The sequence below is a fragment of the Chelonoidis abingdonii genome, chromosome 15 (assembly GCF_003597395.2).
Source record: "Chelonoidis abingdonii isolate Lonesome George chromosome 15, CheloAbing_2.0, whole genome shotgun sequence".
NCBI lineage: Eukaryota > Metazoa > Chordata > Testudines > Testudinidae > Chelonoidis > Chelonoidis abingdonii.
This window is the reverse complement of record NC_133783.1, coordinates 23,640,407-23,660,650: the sequence shown is the minus strand read 5'-3', so window position 1 is coordinate 23,660,650 and position 20,244 is coordinate 23,640,407. Positions and strand designations below refer to the sequence as shown.

General features: G+C 46.3%; 1 protein-coding gene across 2 annotated transcripts in view; it reads left to right on the top strand.

The window, feature by feature from the left end:
* The window catches only part of CDH23 (cadherin related 23), a 508,967-nt gene extending 489,397 nt beyond the window's left edge, over nt 1–19,570 (top strand). The window contains exons 15-29 of one of the 2 annotated variants that reach the window (XM_075072613.1): nt 976–1,187; nt 2,113–2,307; nt 4,345–4,455; nt 5,148–5,277; nt 7,476–7,739; nt 8,437–8,598; nt 9,166–9,422; nt 10,969–11,066; nt 11,779–11,899; nt 12,676–12,755; nt 13,356–13,396; nt 13,920–13,980; nt 14,634–14,763; nt 15,327–15,449; nt 18,274–19,570. In XM_075072613.1, the coding sequence (XP_074928714.1) occupies nt 976–1,187; nt 2,113–2,307; nt 4,345–4,455; nt 5,148–5,277; nt 7,476–7,739; nt 8,437–8,598; nt 9,166–9,422; nt 10,969–11,066; nt 11,779–11,899; nt 12,676–12,755; nt 13,356–13,396; nt 13,920–13,980; nt 14,634–14,763; nt 15,327–15,449; nt 18,274–18,597 (2,309 nt within the window). In that variant the 3' untranslated portion in view covers nt 18,598–19,570. The remainder of the gene's footprint in view (nt 1–975; nt 1,188–2,112; nt 2,308–4,344; nt 4,456–5,147; nt 5,278–7,475; nt 7,740–8,436; nt 8,599–9,165; nt 9,423–10,968; nt 11,067–11,778; nt 11,900–12,675; nt 12,756–13,355; nt 13,397–13,919; nt 13,981–14,633; nt 14,764–15,326; nt 15,450–18,273) is intronic. The other variant, XM_075072614.1, reaches the window with a different exon arrangement.
* The last annotated feature ends 674 nt before the right edge of the window (nt 19,571–20,244 follow it).

Here is a 20,244-nt window from a genome sequence, read left to right as displayed (position 1 = left end):
AAACTAGGCATTTAGGAGGTGGGAAAGGCACAAAGGATGTTTCCAGAGAGAGATGGAAAATACAGAAACACAGAATTAAAATTGGAGAGATCTAAGAGAACACAACGACCAAATCATTTTTCCCATTTCACATGCTAATAAGTTAGCATTGGGGCCTTATGCACACACAACGGCTGCACCACAGAATATTCTGTTCCCTTCGAGGTCATGCAGTGCAGCCCTGCAGACCTTTCCGCTTCTGCTCAGGCTCCGATTCTCTCTTGTCTACCACACCCAAGGCTGCCCCTTCCCAGACTTCATAGTTACACAAATGTAAACTGTTTCCCAAGTTCCTGCTCTTGGAGTGGGCCCGCTGTACATCGTCTTACATAAATAAAAACCAGGAAAGGGTGGAGGGCAGGTTGTTTTTTGAGATGGACACTGACAGAGGATTCCAGAGTATTAAGTATCACTGGGGGGGTGGTAGGTACAAGGTCAGAGCCTGCATGAGTATATAGAAAAGAGAGGGAAAACCCCACTTTTCTGAAACCTGTGAGTTCATCCCCAATTTGCCACAGTATCAAGAGGGCTGCAAGTGGAATAGAGGAGGAACTGAAAATAACAGGAGAACACCTATGAGCTTTAAATCTTTCAGTGAGATCAGCCACAGCCTCTCTGCGGCTTTAAGGGAGTCTCTGAAACTCCAACATGCCACTAGGACATCAGCACTTCAGAGCATATGGACCTGGAACAAGGATAGGGTTGTAGGGTCCTGAAGCCTACAGTGATTCAGATTTAGTGTGTTGATATGACTGAGAATCCTGCAGCCAATGATTTTCAACCAGTGACCTATGGTGTATTCAGCTGTCTGCCAGAATCCCTTAGCTGGCTAAACTACTTCATTCTCCCAGCCTGGTTCCTAGTTTATACCCTACAATAATTTATAATACTCCTGTAGAGAGCCCAGAGTGATAGATTTGTCTCTTCTGTCCCCAGAGGCCTTCAAGATTGATAAAAACTCCGGGCTCATCACATCCCGAAGACACCTACAGTCTTATGAGAGGTTCAATCTGACAGTGGTGGCAACAGACAAAGGCAGGCCACCTCTGTGGGGAACCACCATGCTCCAGGTGGAGGTCATTGACATTAATGATAACCGGCCAGTGTTTGTCCGGCCACCCAATGGCACCATCCTGCATATTAAAGAGGTAAACTCTGCTAACATGGTGCAGTGGTGTAGATGTCTGAACTGGTGATTACTGGCACTGTGTCATTAAGATGTCAACAGAAGGGCTTGTACTGAAAGATGCAAAACCAGGAGAAGCAACTGTGTCCCCACTAACTTGGACAGCAATGTCATGTAACAAGCCAGATTTCCAAAGGAGCAATCCATTAGCTATTGTAATCCTAGTTTTGACTGACTCTTTGATCAGATATCTCACTGTAGCCTGCTAGAACCTGTCCCTGCTAGAACCTGTCCCTACCAGAGGGTCTCATGAAGGGTTCAAGGAGAGCAAATTACTGGGGACTCTCAGGGGAGCTTTAGGGAACTGAAACTTCAGGAGACAAACAAAATAAAAAAACCACTGATCAGAGTGTGCCAAGCGTATTTATAAATGAGGTCTTCAATCTAGGGACTGAAACACTGACATTTTAAATAGTTTCTTGTCTACATGAGGCTCTGCTTAGCTCATACAGAGCCCAGACAGACAATGAGGCTGTTTTTCAGGTGTAGAAAATGATGCCTTTGTTTGTGTTCCCGGAGTCCTTTGGAAGCTGTCCTGTATAGTCCTGCATGTCTGAAGCTGTAAGAGCAGCCTTGGCCACCAGATAGAAGCATTGCAAACAGACGAGAGAGACAGGGATATTGTCGGCAGTGCAGATGTATAGTGGAGATGTGCATGAATTGCACTGGTGTGATTTAAGCCAGCGTTTTGTCCTGGATCACCTTACAGTTCATAGCAGGGACTCTCTTGAAATGTTTGTGGATGCTCACAGAAACAGACAGGGCCCCCATTAAGTACTTTGCAGGCCACTCTTCTTGTCATGGTCTGTAGAGAGGGGAGTTGGGAGATTTATTGGCGTGTGTTCCCTCTATACATGGATTGATATTCTGCTCATGTGTGTGACTAGGAAATACCTCTCCGGTCCAATGTGTATGAAGTCTATGCCACAGACAAGGATGAGGGTCTCAATGGAGCTGTACAGTACAATTTATTGAAAACTGGAGCAGGGAATAAAGACTGGGAGTACTTCAGCATCGACTCCAGCAGTGGACTCATCCAGACAGCAAGGAGGCTCGACCGAGAAAAGCAAGCAGTGTACAATGTAAGTCTGGGAAAAGGAGTGGTGGCTGGGACAAGGATTTAGTCCATATGCTTGTTTGTCCATATCACAAAACTGTTACCAAGTTTGTCCTTTTCTGTCTCAGACCTGGCGTCACAGGGAATGAACCATATTATCATTGAGGGAGAGTTGTATGGAGGCTCAGGACTGGTCATGCAGCAGAAAAGGACAGGGGTACACTGGCAGATCTGTGGGTGGACACAGGACTGAAACAGCTGGGGTTGTTAACACGTCAGGATTGAAACCTTCCCCTGAGTGGTATGGGTGAGTCCTGCACAGTGGTTGATCTCACTGTGTAGGCTCTCTCTCTGTGCATTTCCGACTTTCACAATTAAAATCTCACCTCTCAAATAATAAAAATAGCAGGAAGCAGTAACTTAGAAACTGCAAGTCCTGATGATGAACTGTTTCTCCGACACTTTGGTGTATTCCTCCCAGCCCTTGTCCCTGTCCAACTGTGGCCTTGGGCTGCTGTGTGCCATTGCAACTCCCCCCCAAAGAAATCATCTGCAATCCAGCTACCTTTAGGGTGTTACGCATGCCACATTCAGACCTTTAGAGAAGGGGTTAAATGTTGGGGTTGTACATTTTTCAACTTGTGGTAATTTTAGGTCTACAGCTCACCCCAGGCTGCTGAGCATAAACCTCCCTAATTTATCAAATGTATCAAAAGATTTACCAGCCTGACAGCTGAGGGAAACATGATATTAATACATTCTCCGATTCCATGCCATTTGCTCCAAGACATAAAGTCACTGTTATCTTTCATTTGCTATAACTAGCCCAGAAAAAATGTCTTCTATCAGCCTTCACCTTTTTCTCAGTCCCTAACTGTCCCTGTGCCTCAGTGGGTGACAGCTGAGAGTGCCAAATTCAGGACGAAGTGCTGAGAAATAGGGCAGACTCACCCCAAAGTGGTGACTATTCTGTCAATAGGTTATACCAAGCCAGTAACAAAAGTGAACAACTCTCTCACTGCATTGGTTAGCAAGAAGCCAAAGTTGCAGTCTCCTTAGGCACCAGCCCTCATCTCACCACCCAGACACTGGACTCTATGATGACGGTTACTGAAAAGCAGTTTAATCACATATAGGGTCCTTCTAATCCCAAGAGATCAGCCACATAGACAGGTCAATATATAACTCAGATCTTATTCTGTAATCACACTAATGCCAATCCTTTTAGTAACTAAAACTAAAGGTTTGAAACAAAAGAGTTAATAATGGCTAACAGATCATATACATACAAATAGTTGCAAGGTCCTTACATCAGGTTTGTAGCAGTGATGGAATAAACTTCTAACTTGTAAAGTCTCCCTGGTAATTTCCAGAAGATTGGAAGGTCCTCAGTCCATAGTTCAAAATGGTCCTTTTAGTTGTAAATCCATAGTCCACAGAATCAGGGCAGGAAGGGGCAAAATGGAGATATCTCAGGGATCTTTTATATCCTCTACCACGTGCCTGGAAATTTATTGTCTCAAGATGGAGTCCAGGGTCACCTGAGCATATCACATGTCCTTACAGGGCTTAATGACTCACAGGGTGTAGCCATTGCCCATATTCTTGCTGAGGTGTCCACTGGAAGATCTATCTGGGAAGAATGAGGCTCTTCTATGGCCATTATGAGGGCCAAGTGTCTTTGATGGTCCATCAATACATTACTCTCTGGCCTTAATGTTAATTTTACCTGGTGGTTGTTACCCAGGAATGCAACACATTTGATTTCACTACATAGCCAATATTCATAACTTCAGATACAAAAATGGTACATGCATATAAACAGGAGAATCATACTTCGTGAACCATAACTTTTCCATTGACACCTTACATGACATACTTTGTACAAGAATTGTTGCAATTGTCTAACAGTGATAATATCAATGATATAAATGTTCATATTCAATCATACAGCATTACGCTAACTTCTTCGCTTGCAGTAGGGCCCCCTCATTTGCTAGTGTTTTGCAGAGTCTTAAAAGGCAAGCGTGTTTCCAAAGTTGTGTGTGTGTTTCTCCTGCAGCTGATCATCGTGGCATGTGACCAGGGCCTGCCCGCGTATGAGACCATGCAGCCTCTCCAGGTGGCACTGGATGACATTGATGACAATGAGCCCATCTTCCTGAGACCACCTGTAAGCAGAGCTATCTTGTCCCCTTGCAGTGGATAGTTCTAGGTGAAGGGACTATCCGAGTAAGTCTACACAGGGATAAAAGACCATGGCTGGCCTGAATCAGCTGACTTGGGCTCAGGCTGTGGAGCTAAAAATTGCTGTGTAGACATTCAGGATTGGGCTGGAGCCCGAGCTCTAAGACCTGCCACCTCCAAGGATCCCAGAGCTTGGGCTCCATCCCAAGCCCAAGCATCTGCACAGTGGTTTTCACTCCCGGAGCCCAAGCCCCGCAAGCCCAAGTCCAGGGCAGCCATGGGTTTTTAATCTCTGTGTAGATGTAGGACACACTGAAGTTAGTGAGACAGCGGACAGTTAATGTGCTAAGTGAAAATGAACATTAGCCACAAAAACAAAAAGTCTCATCTCAATCCAGCTGCCAATCCTGAACCTTCTGTATGGTGCCTGGGGGGTGCAGTGTGTAGTATATGTGATGAGTAATGTGGTCCCTAGGGATTAACTGAGGCCTTTGGTGTTACTTGAATTAAGTTTGTTCTTATTTGTCTATTATTAGCATTTTAAGGCAAAGAGAGAAAAAGTCTCCAATCCATGAGGTCAGGGTGAGCTCTATAACATTGTGATCATTGTTTATTCTTACTACTCTACTGCCTTCCCCTGTAACACTCCTTCTCTTCTCTCTGGGCTCACGCTGGCAGAGAAGTAGCCCTCAGTATCAAGCTCTGTCTGTTCCTGAACATTCCCGTCCTGGTACCATTGTGGGGAATGTCACTGGTGCTGTGGATGCAGATGAGGGCTCCAATGCCATCGTCTATTACTTCATAGCAGGTAGAGTTGCTTCCCTTCTCAGGTTCTCTGTGGGGTTGTTTGTTTTGTGCTGCTGCTTTAATTTTGGATCAGTTAAGGGCTTATCTACACTTAAAAGGCTATTGTGACACAGCTGCACCACTGTAGCACTTCAGTGTAGATGCTACTTATGCCAATAGAAGGGGTTCTCCCATTGGTGCAGGTAATCCATCTCCCCAAGAGGCGATAGCTAAGTCAATGGAAGAATTGTTCTGTTGACCTAGCACTGCCTGCACGGGGACTTAGGTCGGTTTCACAAGGCTGCTCAGGGGTGTGGAGTTTTTAAATCCCAGTCGACATAGTTAAACTGACCTAATTTTCTAGTGCAGACCGGGCCTCAGAGTTGGTGAAGGTGCAGGACAGAGCGTAATACCTAGAGCCAGGCATAATGACAGCTGCTGTGCAAGCTTCATCAACGCCTCTCTGTCACAGCACCTACGTCCTGACCTTCATCAGCCCCTAGCTATTCCAGCCTTATGACCCCTAAACTCTGCTATTGCATCGCAATCTTGGCTGGGAAGCAAAGCTGCTATTCTAGCCCTTGGACCATCACGCAGCCCTGAAGATACTCCTTGATCTTAACTTGCAACTCTGCTGCTATTCTAAAGGTCATTTAAAATGGCTTAAAATCGAGGTGGATGGACAATCATGTCAACTCACTGCCTTTAGAAACTTACAGCATGTGTGTTCAGGTTTCTACCTAGATCTCTTCAGATGGGCCCCACAGATGCCATTTCCTGCCTTGGGGGGCTGTACTGTTATTTTAGCTATTGCAGAGGCAGAGGACATCCATGGTCCTCAAATAAAATCCATAAAGTATTGCTTTGCCCTGGCACGAACACAACATTGCTTCTGTAAATGTAGTAGTGGCAGTGCCTGCTCTCCTTACCCTGTGAAAAATGCAGCTGTCACACACAGCAGGTTGCTAGTGGCACAGTATCACATTCCATCTGACAATGTGACACTCCATACCAAGGATCCCAACACATCTTACCAGGCATACGGCCTGAAGCTGCATCGCTAAGCCAGAGAAACACTATCCTGCTGTTTCATGGGTTAATTGGGAGCTGAAAAAAGGGGATGTCAGGAAAGTTGCTTGTAGCAGGGTGCCATAATAAGGCAACTGGCATATGTGTGCACGTTGACGGCTGTTTAAACCTTTGGTAGGGAGATATGAGTCCTTACATGAACTCAGTGATGTTTCACACAGTGACAGCCTATTCTGGTGAGCACATTTCTTGGGGGATAGTTTTTAAATCTCTTTCATAAGATGAGTAACTCAGCACATGAACTGAATTAAAGAAAATGAAACAATTAAACTGAAAGGCCAGTTCAGCTGGGAGGAAGGAGAAGAAAGGGACAGGGAAAGTCAAGTGGGAGAAAGAGACAGACAGACATCCACTCTATAGGCTTGGTATTTGTGGAATAGACACCGACACACACACACAGCTTGTAAGCCCTTACCTTGCACCCTCCGTGCCACACAGGAACATCCCAGTTGAGAGCTGTGGTATCAGTTGTGTGGCCTTCATGTGTGCATCCCATGGGGGACTTGTTGACCCCTCCCATCTGCTTTTCCCTAGCAGGTTTAGAAGTATTTATGCAGAGGACTATTCATACAGAAGAGGCTATCCAAACTGGAAAGTGGATGTGAGGTAGCGTGGTAAGGAGAACGCGAGGAGCCATTGTCATGGCATCAGTAGGGCTAATTCTAGGAGATACAGAAATGGATCGAGAGTGTTCCATTTATATCCTGCCGTGTGTTAAAATATCATATGAATTCCTAAGAACTGGTGATGTTTTAGACCTCAGGATTCCTTCGTGTTAGCAGAACCAGAATCAGGATTCATGAGCAGACTCAGTGAGCTGTGCAGGGAAGGGAATGTATCTTACTGGGTGTTTGTAAAAGATCTGTAAATGTATGGAACTAGATACATTATTTTGAAATGTTTTCCTGTGAGGACAAGGAGACCTGGACACCATTTCTGGGCCTGACTGGAGTGGACCCAATGTAATCCTGTGGGAAGGGAGGGCAATCTGGAGAAAGGCAGGGAAAGGCCAGGTTTATGGTCTGAACTGGACTTCTGTGCCCATCCGTGCTCCTCATCTATGTACCAGATCCAAAAGGGAAGTTTTAGGGCACAGGTAAGACTGACTTGCATTCCCTTTACCCTTCCTAGCTGGTAACAGGGAGAACAATTTCAAGTTAAGCCAGGAGGGGAAGCTTCAGGTGCTACGAGACCTGGATCGAGAGACAGAGCCCTATTACTCCATCATTGTCAAAGCCTCCAGTAACAGGAACTGGACACCTTCTAGGGGTCACAGGGCAGCCAGAATCCAGGACTTGGACCCCAGCACAGACACCACTCTGCAAGAAGTCCGGATCTTTCTGGATGATATTAATGATCAGCCTCCCCGATTCTCTAAATCAGAATACACAGCAGGTAAGGGGTGGTGTTACGAGAAGATGGCCAGCTGGTTGGTTGACTGTTTTCCCTGGGGTAAAAACAGAGGCTGCCATTTAAGGATACAAGCTCAGGTCCTGAGCATCCTGGGCTGGTGAGGGCTGAGATTACTGTGGCCTGGGATGGGAACTATTGGAAGGAAAACTGTACAAGAGGAGAAACCCAGACTTCTCCAGGGAGATAGTGGAGGGGACCTGGATTAACCCACCAAGCTAAGCTCCATTCCCAAAACCTGCCATACTGCACAGCCAATTACAATCTACAAGCAAAGCCCTGGACAGCAGCAGGCGATTATACTGTCAGCTGCAAGCTTCCCAGGGAGGTTCACTTGCTGATGAAGACTATTTGACACAGGAGTCTGTCTGTGCAGCTCCATTATAGCCCTGGCTTCTCTCCCTCTTTGGGAAAGATTACTAGCAAAACCAGGAAAACTGAACAGGTTCAGGGGTCAAATGGGCATATTGTCTACAGGACTGATAAGGAAACTTCTTGGCGAGGGGTTATTTTGGGGGGTTGAAGGGGTGAGGGATCCCTCTTTGCCATGATGGCAATTGGCATTTTCAGGGGAAATTCTTCCTTACAGTACCTCCTTACTCTGAGGTGTGTGGCCCGAGATTCATGTTACATACCCTACTCCATTTTCTTCTCTTCCTTTCCTGTCCCCCACCCCCAAAAGGGGTTGCGACGGATGCCAAGGTGGGTTCAGAGCTGATCAGGGTAGTGGCACTGGACTCTGATGTGGGGAACAATAGCCTGGTCTTGTACAACATCCTGGGGATCCGTTACATCAAGCAGCACTCCAATGACTCGGAGGAGGTGGCCAGCGTCTTCAGTATTGGTAAGTACCCATTTGTCACCACAGCAGCCTCAAGCAGAGATGTTCTCACTAGACAGCACAGAGATCCAAAGGTTCTCATTCCTCTCCCTCCCATCCATAAGCTGGGACCGAAATGACAGTTAGCTAGTCCGAGTGGGGAAGTTTAAGGGTGCCATATGTTTACAGCCAGACCTCCCATCTCAGATTTCTTTTGTCTCACGTGTGATCCTCCCACAGCAGTGGCTGAAATTGATGCACTGTTTCTGTGGCTCAGAGTGGGTACGCAGAGCTGTCCACCACACAAATAGGGAGCACCTTTTTCTTTTTCTCATTTCTTCTGCTATGGCTTCAACAGTCCCTTGCTGGGGAGCCATTTGAAATAGGCATGGGTTTGCGTGAGGAGGCGACAGCCTCCAAGGCACAAGGAGAGGAATAATGTTTACACCGGAGATGATGTTATGGGCCAGGTTATATGCTATGGATAAATCCCCATCCAGCCCAAACAGCATAAAGAAAGCTGAGAGTCTATTTGTTTACTGATGGTCGTCTAAAATTATTGGGCTAATTCTTGATTGGCTCTCCCCAAAGGTAACTTGGATGGGATCCTGCGAACCTTTGACCTTTTCACAGCCTACAACCCTGGCTACTTTGTGGTGGATATCATGGCTTCAGACCTAGCAGGGCATAATGACACTGCCATTGTCGGAATCTACATCTTGCGTGATGACCAGAGGGTGAAAATCATCATCAATGAGATCCCAGACAAGGTGCGGCAATTTGAGGAAGAGTTCATCAGTCTGTTGTCCAACATCACAGGAGCCATTGTCAACACAGATGATGTGCAGGTAATAACAGCTCCTGGGGCATGCACATACCCTGATGTGCCATAACATGGCTCACGCTGCTTAGAATCTGGGACTAGATATAGAGGATGGATCACTTGAAATTGCCCTGTTCTGTTCATTCAATCTGAAGAATCTGGTCACTCTCGAAAGACAGGATACTGGGCTAGATGAACCATTGGTCTGACCCCGTGTGGCCATTTTTATGACTTACAACAGAAATCCAGCTACAAAGTGATTGATCTATCACTGATGGTTCAAGAACCCCCCTTATTTTATTTTTAACTGGTGTCCCGTGAAACAGGAGCAGAATGTGTGCCCTGTTCCTTCCACCACCCACCATCATGAATTCTAGTGGCAGCAGAGAGGAATCCAATCTTCTGCAGCACTTTTTACTGACATCTAATGTGTCTGTATAGAAAGTTAGCATGTTGGGATATAGCCAGACTGGAGACACTTGATCATTGTGTATCAGCTCAGTGGGAACACTGCAGGATAGAGCTAACAAAAATATCAGCTTATCATTGTTCTGGAAAGAGGAGAGTGCTTATGTGAGAGGTACCACACACCCCCACCCCCACTCCCACCCTTTTCTGCTGGTTTATTATATGAATAATTCTTAGCAGTTATATAAAGTATAGGCATCTTCAAAGTGCCTTACAGACTAATTCAGTCTCCTAGTATGACTGTATGGGAGGTAAGTAATATTGTCCCAATTTTACACATGGAGAAACTGATATGCAAAGGGGTTGTGATTAGTCCAAGCTCACACAAGAAGTCAGTGGAAGATCTGGGATTAGAACTCAACAGCTCCTGGCTTCCTACTCAACCCAAATGTCTGTGCTGCACCTGCATGCGTGGGCAATGACAGCAGCCCTTTCTGGGACAGCAGTTTGTGTCTTTGTGGAGCAGGAAAGGAGGCATAACAGTTGAATAAAGGAAGAGGGCCTCAGCCATCTATTTCAAATGCAAAGTGGCCTTAGTTTGCTGGGTTATGGTATAGGACCTCCTGACTGAGGTGAATGGCCAAAGCAGTAGGCAAGCAAATTCACAGAATATCAGGGTTGGAAGGGGCCTCAGGAGCTCATCTAGTCCAACCCCCTGCTCAAAACAGGACCAATCCCCAACTAAATAATCCCAGTTCCCTCAGCCTCTCCTCATAAGTCATTGGGCCTGTTAACTCAGATATTTTAAATGTCAATGGCAAACACCTTTTACAGTTCGGTGTTTCTTGTAAGCTTGTCATTACAAACATGTGGTATCAGTGCAGAGATGGGCCCAAAATGAAAACTTTAAAAAGACTAATAGAGCATCGCAAGAAGCCCTGGCTTACAGTCTCCTATTAGTGAGATCTTTTCTGGTATGTGTTCTAAACTGGGGTTTCAGCCCTCTCTGAATTCCTGACAAACTGTGCCATGAAAGAACCGATATGGGCATGGCCTGATACCATGCACAAAGCCCTATGGTGCACTAGAACCTGAGGTGGCTGCCCTCGAAGGTGACATGTTCCCTGTGGCTGTATCATGAGCATCTGTTTTCTCTCTCTTAGTTCCATGTGGACAAAAAGGGCCGTGTGAACTCTGCCCAGACAGAGTTGCTGATCCACGTGGTGAATAGAGAAACCAATAGGATTCTGGATGTGGAGCGGTAAGCTACTGTCTCTCTGTATGCATAGATGAGAGAGGGAAGGAAGCAGGAGGAGGAGCATTCAAGCTTTTGGAATCGATAAGGAAGTTTTATATCTGTGTGCTTCATTTCAAAGCACCGAAAGTTAATGCCAGTAACACTGGATCTAATGCATCTTTCTGTGTGGATAGGCTTGTCCTCCCAAGGAAATCTTACTGTGTTAAAACATGCATTAGTGGACCCAAGTCTGATCATGACTGACTGGTCGGTGTAAACAAGGTGAAGTCATATTCGGCATTGTTTCCAACTTAGGCATCCTGTCCCTGTCTCTAGAGCAGTGAGGACAATGAAATAACACCTGCACAAACCCCACTTTGCCCCAGCTCTTCATGACTGCTGCCTTAGCTCCACCAGCAAACCTTGCTGCCAGCACCAGAACAAGTGGCTATCACATTCCAGTACTGAATTTTAAAGAAACATCTGCTAGCCTTGAAATCTGGTTAGCTTGCTACATAGCCAGGAACTTACTGATCAAGTCACTTGCAAAGTCTCTTCTGGTACCATCCAAGCTGCCCAAAGCAATGTGCACTTCTGCCTCCCAATACCATTGTGCCCTGCGCTATCTGGAGGAGGGTTCAGAATCTCCTGGGCTAAACTTTTAAAAGGTATTTTGGTGGTCAGGAAATGAGAGGAGCCCCTATTCAAACATCCGTTCTCTTTTCTTTCTTCCTAGAGTGATCCAGATGATTGATGAGAATAAGGAGCAGCTGAGGAATCTCTTCAGGAATTACAACGTGTTGGACGTGCAGCCTGCCATTACTGCCAGGGCCCCAGATGACCTCTCAGAACTGCAGGTAAAGGAGAGGGGCATCTTTGATTCCCTACCTGCCTGTGCCATCAACCCTTTCACTTCCCTGACAATCACTTGGCATGGCTGTCCGGCCCACCCACTGGGTGACACTAAAGGAAAGTGTCTCTTGCAAGATTGCCTACAAATTGCCTTTTTTTACAATAGGAAAGTGGTATTTACAGCTGCTGACATGTAGCAGAAGGAATTATTTCTCCAGGAATCTACTGTCACCCAGTGGAGTGGGATGAGTTGACAGCAGGACACGTTAAACCTAGAGGCTAAGGGTATGTCTACACTATCCACCAGATCGGCGGGCAGTGATCGATCAAGCAAGAGTCGATTTATCGTGTCTAGTCTAGATGCTATAAATCGACACCCGAGTGCTCTGCTGTCAACTCCTGTACTCCACCGTCGTGAGAGGCACAGGCATAGTCAATAGGGGAGCAACAGCAGTCAACTCACCACAGTGAAGACACTGCAATGAGTAGGTCTAAGTACATCAACTTCAGCTATGTTATTCACGTAGCTGAAGTTGCATAATTTAGGTCGATTCCTCCCCCTCCTTCTCCCCCATGTAGACCAGGTCTAAGTTGCTTTACTGCACCCACTAGCTGGTGATGGACTGTCCCGTCTCTACAATATGTACTTTCTTCCTGTGGGCCGAGGCTTGCCTAAAACTTGGAAACATTTCCTATTGGAGAGCAAACAAGCAGGATAGTAATACATCTGCAGGTTTAAAATTGCTCACATCTGTTACAAAGAACTTGTTATCTTTTCTAGATGGCAATTATCATCTTGGCTATTCTCCTCTTCCTGGCTGCCATGCTCTTCATCCTCATGAACTGGTACTACAGAACAGTGTGAGTAACCCTAAGCACCTGGGACTGCAGGACAATGCAAGTATATGAATAAACCTAACTCTTTGGACATTATAGAGCAGAATAAATGACAACAATAACCTGAAATGACAGAACATCATGAGTAACCCATGCAACCTGGGAACGATAGACCAGAATGGCTAATCTAAGATCCTGGGTACTGCAGGATGAAATGATGCAATTTTAAATGCACCTAGTCTTTCAATGGAATTCAGGATCCTAGCTCACATATGCTGAAAATATTACTTAAGAGCCCAAGAATCACAATCCTTTGAGTAGTCCTGACGTAAAGGATCGTTCTGCAGTGACTGAAATAATATACCTACACCAAGAGACTACAAGTGTTAGAGCTCTAGCCAAGAGAAGAAGGCACCACCTGAGCTAATAGATTGTTTTTGAGAACGTCCTGAAACCATAGGCCTTCTCTTTGCTGTCTAGTGACCTATGACTGTACATGGGAAGAGATTTGCAAGCGCTGTCCCATTTCACATGATTGTTCCTCACACATCTCTCCATTAAGTCTTTCTTTTTCTCTCTTTCTTTCTTTCAATTGACTTGATTTTTTTTCATTTTTTCCCCCAGACACAAAAGGAAATTAAAAGCTATCGTGGCCGGCTCAACAGGTGGGAGACCTTGGCGGGGGGGGGGGGGGGGGGGGGGCTTAATAGTCGAGCCGGAGCAGGTCCGGGAGGAGGCTTAAGAGTCGAGCCGGAGCAGGTCCGGGGGGGGGGGGGGGGTTTGTTGATATAACAATATGAGATTCTTCTTGAAGACATGCAGGCTAATAAATATGGGGGAAATAGTGTGAAACACAGATATTGACAGTGAGGAGAAACCCAGGAATCTGCTGAAAGAGACTTTGGGCTGCTAGTGGGCAATAAATTAGAAATGAGTTTGCCTTGTTAGTGGTAATAGATGCATAGATATGACATTGGGAGAATTTTTTTTAGTTGCCAGAGCTTTGCATTATCAGCCCGATTATATCTCCCCCATTGACATTGCAGTTGTTTCTTTCAAGATCTAGAGTGCTGGGCTGTCCTTTCCCTCTGTCTCCCTCCAAATAGAAGTGTGGATTTGTGCCATGCTGTTGTCTGTTAATTAGCCTATATAAATGTCGGTCTAACCTACACCTGCTGCCTTCCGCAGGAAACCGAGGCTTCATGGACATCATGGACATGCCAAACACAAATAAATATTCCTTTGATGGGTGAGTTCACAATACTTTTTTTTTGCTTTTCACAGTTCACTCTATATGACACAGCCGGAGAAATCTCTGGCTAGTACTTCAACACAAATCATCTCTGTAGCCACTCGCCACTGAAAGCTAGGATTCCACAGCCTGGTAGTATCAGGAAACACCATAACATTAGTTAGAACTGGACCTCTCTTGCAAGTCACCCTTTGTATTAATCCAGCACCATCAGCACCAAAGCAGTGCAGACTAGTGGTACCTACTGATGAACTGTAGACACAACAGAACTTTGAAAATCACCTGCAGGCAGATGTTGCAATTCTACAGTTTATCCCCTATAGATTCTTACAGAAAGGGGTCTGGGCCAGGTGGTTTTTGCTTGAAGTTGTTGTTTAAATGCCTAATCCAGGCTTTTAGAATTAATCGTACAGAAATGCCTCTTAATTTAACTACAGCTTGAAGGCACATGGAGGATTGAAGCAAATTCATATTTTGTTTGTTATGAAAGGAGGAGATATGACCTTGTCAGAGTCTGGTTTTTGGGATGAGTGGTTGCAATGCATAAAGCCCTAGAGCAGAATAATGTGTTATTTTCAGAGAAGCAGCTATAGCAGGCCCCATCTTACTGTCTCCCTTCATTCACCTCAGCCCTTTGTGTGTTTGTGTAGGGCTAACCCTGTGTGGCTAGATCCTTTCTGCAGGAATATGGAGCTAGCAGCACAGGCAGAGCATGAAGATGACCTGCCTGAGAACCTGAGTGAAATCACAGACCTGTGGAACAGCCCAACCAGGACTCATGTGAGATACTGCCCAGCTTATTCTTACCCTTGATGGGGGAAGTGACAGTTCAGTCAGAATTCAGATGGACTGACTTAGCATCTCACTTATTCCAGTAAAAATCAGGAGTAATTCCACTGTAGTTAATAGAGCTACCCCAGCCCAGCCGACCCTTTATTCCCGAGGCCCCGCCCCTTCTTCCCAAGTCCGTGCCCTCCCCGCCCCTCTTCCCCCTCCAGAGCCCAGAAGGCGCACAGCCCCCTAAGCCACCCAAGCATCCCCCGTCCCTGAGTGCACGGCGTGGCCCCCAGCCTCAGAGATCAGGGAGGGTGGGTGGGAAGCGCAAGCACGGCTCCAGCCGCCCAGACTCGCTGGCCACAGTCCAGGGCTCTGGGGGAAAGAGCCGGCCTGCAGCCCCACAGAGCACCAGTGGAAAGCAGGTGGGAGCCTGAGGGCAGAGCGTGGGTGGACCACACAAGGCTATTTGGAGAGGCACAGCCTCCCCCAGCCTTTGATATCCGCTGCCCATGGTTCTGCCCCATTTTTGCTGAGGTTTTGTTTTCAGAAACTCCCGTCTGTTGTAGGGAACATTTGGAAGAGAGCCCTCTGCTGCCAAACCTGACGACGACCGTTACCTGCGAGCAGCCATCCAGGAATATGACAACATTGCCAAACTAGGTCAGATCATGCGGGAAGGGCCCATCAAGGTGAGTGAAGCTGGCTTCCTCCATTTTTGTCCAATAGGGTTCACATTTTGGTCCTATGCCATCTTAGTCGTTGTCCTTCTTCATGAAAGGAGAAGGTGAGGTTTTGAAATAGCTCCAGATTCGCCGCAGTTGAGAAGAATGACACAAGCCAGTGCAGACTAGTCTTTGCTGTGTGAACCTGTTGGGAACCTTACAGGAACACAGCTCTGAAATTCACCCAGCTAGACACAGCACAATCTTTGAGCAGAAAACCAGCCTTGGCATCTAACTGTTGGGACAGCCGTAGCAAATGCACTATGGCAAATCCCATGTTTAAAATGTGATGGCACTGGATTGGCGTGAAAGCACATAGTTTCATTTGAGATCATTTTTTGTTTAGGGGAAAGTGCCTGCCTGATTCCTTTTGAATGGGGTTAGGTTCACACCTGGAATTCCTCATCGTGGTAGTTTCAGAGTTTGGGGCTGGCAGGGAGAAGCCCCTGTATAATCTCTCCTGTTGCCCCCTCCATCCAGGGCTCTCTCTTGAAGGTGGTCTTGGACGATTACATGCGGCTGAAAAAACTGCTTGCCCAGAGGATGGTGCATAAAGCCACCACCAGTCAGGGGGACCAGTCCTCGGTTACCGAGGTAGAAACCTTGTGCATGGACATGAGAGGAAATGCTTGCTGTGCCCTCTGGAATGGGGTGTCTGTTTCCATGCCTTTGACCTGCTCTAAACTGCTGGGTGACCTTTTTGCCCCTTAAAGCTGTGTGAGCTCATGGCTGCCAGTTTAACCAGACACAGGGGAGGGGTCTCCCTCCATCTTTTACTGGAGGCCGTACTCACAAAAACATTCTGACTTGGCACAAAGAGAGATTCCAGCCATAGCCACATTCCTGGCCATGTCATCACCAGGGTGCAGAATGGAATGGTGCTGGAATACAGTGGAGTTGATGACATGCCACTCATCAAAGTATGTCTCCCCCAGGATGGGTCTGACAGCAAGATAGTGTGTTTCTTTCCTCTCTAAATGTCCACACTGGCTCTTCTTTTCATCCCCCAGTTAATGTGACATCCCACCATTCACCAGTTCCCCCTTTATCCTGTTTGCTTGGACCATTTGCTCTTTGGAACAAGCCTTTAGAATATATCATTCCAATAATAATAGTTAGCTGATCAGCCTCTGCATTTCTGCAGCACTCTGTTCTCCTGATTCTCCGACATTGAGGCCTGCTCATTCAGCATCTTATTTGGTCATTCTCCTCCTCTTGGCCCCACACATGTTGGTATGACTCAGAATTGTGTCCCCTTCTATCGTGGCAGCATCTTCCACTTTCTCAGCTTCTAGCTCTGTCTCTGTGAAGGATTCCCAGGCCTGCCTCTCTCTGGGTCCAGTCTCACATCTCCTCCCGCTCTCCCAGCCAAAATCTCAAACTATCTCTCCAAAGCACAGATTTTTGTTTATCCTCCCAATGCATGGCCATTTCATTTCCTATGCCCTCTATGCTCCCGTCTGCCAGGCTGGCTACCTCTCTCATTCAGCTCCTTTTCTTCCACCTTCAGGCCAGACTTCAACTCATCCCTGGTGTTTGTTCTGTAGAATATTGTCAAATATCCATCCTTCCTCCTTTGTGCTCACAGCTAAACCAAGGCCAGTGGCAGCTAGTGCCTCCACTTAATGGTGGGGCTGCAGGTAGCAAAGCCCACTCCAAATCTTTTTTCTATCGCTTCACCATCCCCTCCACCATTGTAGGTTAAGCAGATTTTCAGAGTGGAAAAGTTGAGACATGGTTATGGGGAAGGATTTGGGGGGATGGGAATTGATGGAGAGGTGAGAGGAAAAGAGGCCACTCTTCTACCACATTTTCCCTTTCAGAATGAAAATCTGAGAGACCTTACAGTACAGGGCAGGGTGGGAGACAACAGGAGTTAGCCTCCTCCTCTTCCTCCTCACAGACCCCCAGCTCAGAGCCAGTTCTTACTTTCTTAGCTCCCTTTAATCTCTTTCCCCACGCTCTGAACCCTCATTCACACACAGCATCATTTCCCTTCACTTACGTTCCCTCAGAATCCCACTCACTTATCCTCAGTCATGCTGGCAAACCCACCCCTCCCACTTAAGCCTCCTCCATTCCCAAAGTCCCCTCAGCTCTCTTCAACCCAACCCTGGATTGTGCAAAAAGCTCCTTCCTCCTGGCCTCCCCTCCCTTCATTGGCCTTTGCTCCCCCTGTCTGCCCCCAGCCCTGATACTCTAAAACTAGTGGAGTCTGTTTCAGGCTAGTTAGAAGAAAAAAGTATCTGAAAATCTACTGTTGAAATCTCCCACTTGAACTCAACCCATTTGCACTCTCCACTGCACAGTATTTTGCTCCAAGACCAACTCAGCTCAAAAACCAATTCCATGATCTTACTGTAATATGAAAAGTAATTACTTCATAATTTACATTGCAGCTCCTTGGGGGCAGGGACTGTCTCAGTCCATATTTCTGTACAGCCTCTAGCACAACTTAGCCTGGTCCCAGCTGAGGCCTCTGGGTGTCACTGAGAAGGAGTAGAGGAGTTCATAGTTACAGATTTTGTGTTAATGCTCATAGACTGTGTAGGATCTACCTCAGATTCCAATTCAGCTTTAAGTTGAAGTAAAGAAAACACTGCTGTGAAGCTGCCTACAAATATAACTAGTGGAACCTGCCCCTCATGCTGACCCCTGCTTCAGGAAAAGCTGTCTAGGGCCTTCAAGGGGACAACTAGTAACCCAGCAATTATGCTAAGGGAGGCAGGGGAGGGAAAGGGACACAGGTATTGGAACCCATGTTGTTGATTTGTGCTTGGGCTTCTTGCAGCTGATCCAGAATGACCTGGATGAAGAGGAGGAGCAGAGCCTGAACCAGAGGAGCCTTCGGTTCCGGCGCAAGCAACCTGTAGAGTTCAAAAGCCCAGATGGTATCCATGTGGTGCATGGCAGCACAGGCACTCTGCTAACTTCTGATATCAACAGCCTGCCGGAGGATGACCAGAAAGTTCTGGGTCGGTCCCTGGAGACACTGAACACAGACTGTGGAGGCTATAATGACCGCAACACTCGCACTGAGTCTGCCAAATCCACCCCCATGCACAAGATGAGGGAGGTGATTGTGGAGAGCCCACTGGAGATCACAGAGTTATGACTAGAAGTGGCATCACTCGTCTAGCATTCCAAGAAAGCGTGGCCAAGCAGATAGTCACTGCAAAAAGAAAAAACAGACACGGGGCAAGAGGGTAGACAAGAACCTGGTGCCCTAATCACAGCCCCAAAAACTAATCCTACAGAGAGAGCCAACTGTTTTGTTTTGATACAACAGCCTTGGGGAGCCTTACCTTGGTGGAGGGCTTTCAGGACTGTGCTTTACTAGAAGCGCACATCATTTGATCATTAAATTCATATTTTTTTATTTTTTTAAAAAATATCAAAGATTAAAAGTTTCAAAACAGAAGAAGAGAAGCCCTGTGGAATAGAGACATGAACTACTAATGTTTAGGGTTGCAAAAAACCTGCACCACATGGGTACAAAGACTCAAGACTTGCATATTTCCTCAAGTCGCCTATGGCTGCATCAGTGCATCCTCCTGCTGTGCATGAGACAGGAGCACATCACACCAGGGTGGGGGAAGAAGGTTCTGGGGCTGATGTGGCATTCCAAGAAGCCTATAAAGGGAGTCTGAATCTGTTTGACATTAATCTGTGTCATCACCTTTACAGGAAGAGAAAACAAACCGAAGACATTTCTCCATTTTGCTGGCTTACCAAATCATATACGACGTCAGCCAGAAACAGACTGACATTAACTTGGGTTTTGAATGTAGAGTGTTCGTGAGTAACTTTTTTTGTTTGTTTGTTTGTTTGTTTGTTCCGTTTCTAATAGTAACTTGTTGAGAGTTTTGGGAATGGTCTGTTAAATGAACCAGAAATACAATATGAATTTGGTTAACCTGTCCATTCTTGTTTCTTTTTCACTACCAAGGGGCACTTCACTGGGGAAGGTGTTGGATTTACATAGCTCTCAATGCTCACTCATCTGTGTATACACTGCTATATATCAGCAAGAACTACTGTGACTGAATTTTTGTTGTGAATTAAACACAGACAAGTGTGTGGCCTCACTCAGTTCCTCTGCTCAACATTTCTATAGTGTCTTAACGCCCTATCTGCAACCCTACGTGAAGTGGCAAGAATACTTTAATCTCTACCCCACAGAACCCTACAAATACTACCCAAAGAGGCGCCTTTCTAACAGACTTCTAGCAAAGGAATGTAATCTCTTGGAAAAAGTCAGTGTTATTCCACAGTCCTGCAGGCATGCTGCTGAGCAATAGCATGCACATGGTACATACTGGAGTAAGCGGTGTAGCATGGCTTTGGCTTTGATGTGGGAATCACCTGGTGAAGTTCTATGGCCTATGTTATGCAGGAGGTCAGATTCAATTATCATAATTGTCCTTTCTGACCTTCAAAATCTCTGAACACATTAATCTGTGAGACACACAGTAAGATTCAGCTTTAGCTGAAGTCAGGCCAAACGGGGACATTTAGCAGAAGAACATGGTGATCACAGTAGATGCAAGCCAGAAAGAACTTAAACTACTACTGCATATGACTTGGGGGGAGGGAAGCACAAAGCTTGTCCCACTTGCAGGAAGTTTTTATTGATAGAGAAGTTTTGTTTTGTAAAATCAAGAGACTGTAGAAAGCAACTGCATCTCCCTCCCCACTTCCTGGCCCCCATATCTAAAGCTGGGCAGCAGCTAGTGGAAAAGGCTGATCTTTAAGGGTCCTG